The sequence below is a fragment of the Alligator sinensis genome, unplaced genomic scaffold (genome assembly GCF_000455745.1).
Source record: "Alligator sinensis unplaced genomic scaffold, ASM45574v1 scaffold784_1, whole genome shotgun sequence".
Taxonomy (NCBI): Eukaryota; Metazoa; Chordata; order Crocodylia; family Alligatoridae; genus Alligator; species Alligator sinensis.
The window spans coordinates 653142-659760 of record NW_005842318.1 but is presented as its reverse complement, the minus strand read 5'-3'; the positions used below and the strand labels follow the sequence as shown (position 1 = coordinate 659760).

Sequence of the window (6619 nt, the reverse complement as noted above, 5' to 3'; positions counted from 1 at the left end):
TCAGGCCCTGCGGGGGCTAGAGTTTGACCTGCAGACCCCCCCCCCCCCCCCCCCGATCACTACTACCACTGTCGAGCACAAGGGCATAGGCAGCCAAGTGATGCTTCACTGCGGCTGGGCTTCATGTGTGGACAGCCCTGCCTGCTGACCGCCCATCCGCCCTTCCTACTGCCCTGTGCTGAGCCTCCACTGTCCCCCAGCCCTGCCACCTGCCACCAGGCCAGCATCTCGGGGTGAGTGGATACATGCTGTCCCATAATAGCCCACTGGGTCCCCTGCCACCCACAGCCTCTGGGGAACATGTGTCCCTCACACATGCACATTTCCCCACACACACACCCACTCCCCACACACACACACACACACTCCCTGCCCACACTCCACTCACTCCCACCTCCCCCCAACACAGTGCCAGTGACCTGGAGCGGGGGTATTCAGGGAGGCACCAAAATACAAGTTCAGCCAGGGCACCATTTTCTCTAAGGCCAGCTCTGTTCTTAATGAACAAATGTATTTTTTTCCTAAACCACAAACTTTTGCAAAACACTTCCTGTTTTTCAAAAGGAAAATATCATATCAAATTCTCCTCTTTTCCTTCCTTTTTCCATAAAACACAATCAAATGAAGGATGTTTAAGGTGTTTTTTCCAGCAGCCTTCTCTCCAACACCACAAGATTGAGCTGGGGAATAAAGGGCAGTAAGCCCCTTCCTGCTACTTAGTTTCCTTTTAACTACAGGGTCTGATATTAGATTCAACTCAGGAAGAAAGCAATGAAGGTGGGATGCAAATACATATGTGAACAATACATTATCTTGAAAAACTCCAGTTACTAGTAACTAACTTCCTCTTCTCCGTCAAGTAATTGTCTAGATATACATTTTCACTTGTTGATGACTCCAAAACAATACACCCTCCATACATGGGGGAGCATGCGCCCACTATACTGGGGGAGCATGCCGCCAAGGCAACATAGCTGGTGATCACATGTAGATCCATGTGATCACTATGTCACCATAGCACACCATACAGTGACGTAGAACATCACTATGTCACCATAGGGCAACATGTAGATATGCCCTATCAGACATAAACCAGCAGCACACCCAGAAACCAGGTTATCTGCTGGCTCCTACAACTGCAACAACTTCCCAGGAGGATCTGTAGGGAAGAGAAATAATCAGTATAAGTTACTATGGGGCTAGGAAAAATATCATCCTAAATTACTGCAGGCAGTTCCTTAGTGGCATGGCTGATCAGTCTTCCAGAACTTAGCCAGTCCTCTCTCAAGCCTGTGTACCTTCTCTGAAAGCCTGGATGTGTAAATGCAGGTTCTCTTCTTTACGTATCTGAAGAAACATAAAGGTCTTATTTTTTTAAATCTATTTGCCATCTAATATTAAAAGGATTACCAGAATGAATGAGTCACAAAAATTCAGCAAGTAAACTACTGTTCTCTAGCCCATTTTGAATTACTGCCCACATAAATCCTGAAAATTAATTTAGGAACATTTAGATTTAACGTGATAAAAACATGGTGAAAAGATACTACATTGTATATGGGTCAAACTATATGGCAGAAAGTGTGGTATTCTCTGTCCAAACTCAGCTAACATTGTCAAGCTTCACCCAGAGTTGCAGGTGCTATATTGTTCTATTGTAATTAGTAGCAAAACCAGCTAACATTAAAATGGTTAACACCAACTTTCAGAATTAATTCTCTACTTACTAAAGGCATCAGACATCTTTCAGAGACACTTTCAAATTAACAGATTTGAAAAGACTGGAAGGATAGCATTACAACCAGAACAGCTGGCACCATAAAATCATATTATTTGGTGCCTTACACTTTTTGTAGCTATTTGCATCTGCGAAAACTGGATTCCAAATACTGTCAAATAAGAATAATATAATCTTACATCACAAGTGTAAATGATTACAATGTACTCTGCTGAACTGCATGACCAATGGACTGAAAAAAGTCTATGCACTCATTCAAACTTAGTGTAAATAATGCTCCTTAAATACACAGCACTCTCAGTTCCATGAGATTAGCAGCCTCAAAACCAAACAGTTCTTTTCTTTTTCAATAGCTCCTGTCATTTTCAAATCTTCTCATGGAAACCTTCTGACAATCGCTTTTTCTTCCCTCTTTCTGGACAATGAAACAGTACAAAAACAAGCAGGCAGTGGGGCTGAGAGACACTATACACTTAAATTATGTACTGTATGTATTTAGCCAATATACAGATAACAACAGTTTGATACAAGGGGAACAAAACGCACAAAAAATTGGGACTGACACAGCGTTATTCCAATGGGAGCCAATTTTTTGACAGGCTGGCCACAAATTAGTCCTACACCCTCCAAGGGCCACTCTGATCCCCTTCCTCTGCCCAATCTGCTGCTCTGCTCCCTACACTGTACTCCCGGCCCAGTGTCCTCCTCTGCTTTCTGCCCTGTGCTCCCTGTCTAATCTCAGGCTCTCCTAGCAGCTTCCTAACCAATCTGTTGCTGTACTGCCTGTCCCCTGCCTGATCTGCCACGCGCCACAAACAGAGGTTACCCTTGCCATTTGTGTATAGTTTGTATACAAATTATATACTTATCCTGTAAATCTGGAATCAAACTCACCTTGTTCCCTGAGCTGGATCCAAACCATGTGGCTCCTTGTGGGCCAGATCCCAGCTTGTGGCAGCTCCAGCTCAGTGGTGGCAGCAGCAGCTCCAGCACTAGGCATGAGGCCACAGCAGCAGCAGCTCTAGCTCCCACCATGTTCCCCCTTGCCAGAGCTGCCATTGCCATTGCTCCCACGTCTCATGCCTCAGTGGCAGCTCTGGCATGAGACAACAGCAGCTCCAGCATAGGGCAGTGGTCGGTGAGGAGGTAGGGCCATAGTGGTAGCAATGGGTAAAGTGGTCAGACCTGATAGCCATGTCCACTATAGCCCAACAGTCCCAGATTCTGCAGGAGGCCACTCCCCCGGCCATGCTCAACATTTTCCAGTATCCTGGCATTTTCCCCCCATTTTCCAGTATCCAGAGCCAGCTAGATGCAGACCATAGGCCATATGTCTTGCATCCCAGCTGCAGGCTTATAGGTACAGCATACCACACACGAGGAGCAGGCAATAAAAAAATAAAGCTAACATTCTAGTGGGGAGGAGGTTAACTTACTGAAAATAGAAATCAATTGGAAACTGAACAGGCCACAGAAATGTTAGGTAAACCAAACCCAGTGCCTAGTTATAATGAAAAACATCATGCTTCCCTATTCATTGGCCAGTTTGTTGTTCATGTAAACCCCAGATACACTGATTGCAGTGAAGCTATGGAGTAATTATTTTTAATACTGACAGCCCTTCTATTTACCTTGATTAAGTGAGAGGATCTTTTAAGGGGTATTTGCATAATTCTACTTCATTATCATGAAGCCGTTTGGTAAAATATTCAAATTTAAAGCTTCCATTAGCATTCCATTATGTGTGTTTATCCTTCCCCGCATCATTCTGGAAATTGAGAAGGGGTTGTTGGACTACATGTTGGACTAGGGGTTATCTTCCCTAGTTTTCTATTAAATATACCATGAATCTGTTAAATGTTTCCTTCTCAAATAAGCGTTCCATGTAATATTTTGTACAAAGGTAGAGAACAAAATTTTCTTCTTCAGCTTGTAATCTAACACTTCTTGATGCCTCTAGAAGAAATCTCTGCTCCCTGAAAACACTATGAAAACCACAACCCAGGAACAAAATGTCTGCTTACATTTACATTGCAAAACTAATTTAAAAATTATGTGAACAGCTGCAGTGAGGATTATATCTTTTAAATACCTGCCTTAAAGAGGTTCAGAGCACAGGCACTGCACTTTTGTTTTCCTAGAGGATGTCATGCTGCAGTCAACTTTCCACTAATGAGCCAAATATATTAAAGTCTTTCTCAACAAATATGCTTATACCACCTGCTCTCTTGCTCAAACAGTCTGAGTGTTTAAGTAAATGCCAGAGGAAAAAAATAAAAAGTCATTTAAAAAAGTTTGAGCCAACCCGCTTATTTAAACCAAAATACAAAAACTTTCACCCAATTAAAGAAAAAAACCCTCCGAAACACCTACATATTCTACATTAGCATAAGAAACAAGGCGAGTCTGAAATTACACATAATAAAAAGTAGGGAAACAATGCCCTCTGCTGTTTAAAAATATGCATAGACTGTAGTAGTCTGTGCTCCTACAATATCATTATCAGGCCAAGTGAACAGAAGAGTTTGGGAACTTATTTTGGCTGGTCTCATATTCAGTTACCAAATGAGAAAGGGGTACAATGTCCCCTTCTTCTTTCACAATATTAGGCAGCTGCTTAACCTTCCTTCTGTGAGTGGCTTTCAGGACTTTAGAACTCATCATACTGGATAAAGTTACGCCTGTGCACTAGTCTTTGAGGCTCAGTACAGACAGTCAAAAAGCCCAAGGCTGAATCAATTCAATCTTTGCAGGTTAGTCTAAACCAGTGGTTCCCGATCTCGTATGCATACTACCAGTGGTACACAGACAACCTGTCAGTGGTACGTTTTGACAGATTTAGGACTGTACCGATAGAGATTTTTGGGGGCCGATACCAATAGCCAGTTATTAAGGAGGCATATCAGTTGATACTAGTGACGACACATAGGGGTGCACAAGGGTGCACATGCACCCTTTGAGAGTGCTGGTGCACCCCCTGACAGCCAGCGTTCCCAAGCGGGGATGCAGGCAAGAGCGCTAGTGCCCCCTTTGAGAGTGCCAGCTGAGGAGTGGGGGCGCCAGGAGAAGTGATCGCACCCACCTGGAAGTGCCAGCAGCGTGCCACTGCCACTTCCAGGTCAGCGTGATCTGCTGTAGATGGCCCCCTCTCCCTCGGTCATTGACTGGCAGCTGGAGGAACCAGTCGCCCATGGCCGATACCGATCTGATACAGCTGCACCCAGCTCATAAGTCTGTTGTGGTGGAAAGGGAGCAGGTAAGAGAAGGTGCATGGAGGACAGATCAAGGCTCCCCGTGGTGAGGGAGGGAGTAGGGCACAACCCGTCAGTTTGGGAACAGCTGATCTAAACTGTGTAGATGGAACAGATAAGCAAGTGAACAGGCATTCACTTTTGATTCCAGAAATGCAGCCACATGCCTGCAGTAGCCCTAGAGCACACCTCCCTGCTTGGCTGAAGCAGACAGGTTGGACCAAGGCTAGCCTGCCCGCTCCATGAGGAGGGGTTTGCAGGGAGGTGCAAAGCATCCTGCAATGCTGAGGGACTGTGAGTTAACTTGAATCTAGAAGGGATCTGGGACAGAAGTTCAATACACTGATTTAACCTAGATCTGTTTGGTCTGATACTACATCCATCCAGGTTTAAACCAGTTTCAGACATTTTGAAAATAGTTTATGTGCACAAAGCTTTTTCTGTGGTACAGATCTGAACTGGTGTCAATCATTTATACCAGTTTGTGTGTAATTTCTGTGCCTAGCCTGAAGGGGAAGGAGCTGCATTTCCAATGTTCCTGGGAGCAGCATTTCTTCTCCCATCTTACTTGTTTCCATAAATTCATCACACAATTTGTATCTGTTGCTATAAATAAACCTCAGCCCAACTTGTCTCCATTACCTAGCATATCTGAGATGTGCCCAGACAGGGATTAGGGCTCACCCTGGGTTTGTCCATTATCACGTCAGTAGGCAGGGTTTAAAATTATGAATCTTGAAACACCCCAATGCCAGCCTTGTTTGCTATACAAGATGATGGGCTTAGCCAGTGGTTCTCAACTGGCGTGACACAGCAGGTTGAACGGCTCCCACCGCCGTCTGCAGAAGCAGATTAGGAAGGAGATGTAGCTGGAGCCCGCTGCGGCTGACCCCACATGGTCCTCCTGAGGACAGAGGCATGTGGGGCAGGTGGGACTGCCCCGGGGCCCATATTTCCAGGAGGAGCTGGCAGGGTGGGACCAGGAAGGCCAGTGGCAAGAGCGCGTGCTCCAGCTAGCCATCTGCACTGCCCACCCAAGCCCAGGGACATGCAGGGCAGGTAGGATCAGCCTGCTGCCCCCGGCCAGGGCCACACAGGCGTTGTGCCCAGGGCACAAGACAGGTTAGCAATGGCTCCACCCCAGGGCCGGATTAACTCTTTAGTGGGCCCTAGGCAAACAAACTCATGGGCCCCTACTTTTTTCACTCAATGACTGTAATATGTCAAATAAGCACAACTAGGCCCCGTCTTCACTGGGGGCCCTAAGCATGTGCCTAGTTTGACTACGCGTTAATCAGGCCCTGCTCCTCCCTGCTCCAGGCTGATGCTGAAGCCCAAGCGCAGGCAGGAGCAGGCCGCTGCCCCTGGCTGAGAGCCGCGGAGCTCGGAAGAGGCAGATCCCCAGTGAGTCTCAACCGGGCCCAGAGCCGTGGAGGGGCCCGAACCCAAGAGTGCAGAAAAGCAGTGGTGCAGCCCCATCAGAACCTGGGACAAGGCAGAAAACCCGGGTGGGGGCAGGAGCATGGGCCCAGAGTGGGGGTGGGCCGGGAGCCAGCCCCCTGGGCTGGTGGAAGAGGCAGCTGCTGGGGTCAGAGCCCAGGGCCGGGATGGGGGTGGGGGGTGAAGGGGG

At 46.8% G+C, this 6619-nt stretch overlaps 1 protein-coding gene across 1 annotated transcript in view; it reads right to left on the bottom strand.

Annotated features, from left to right (window-relative positions):
• The window catches only part of DNAH7 (dynein axonemal heavy chain 7), a 214406-nt gene extending 210004 nt beyond the window's left edge, over positions 1-4402 (bottom strand). The window contains exon 1 of the mRNA XM_006028533.2: positions 4301-4402. Within this exon, the coding sequence (XP_006028595.1) occupies positions 4301-4402 (102 nt within the window). The remainder of the gene's footprint in view (positions 1-4300) is intronic.
• Between the last annotated feature and the right edge of the window lie 2217 nt (positions 4403-6619).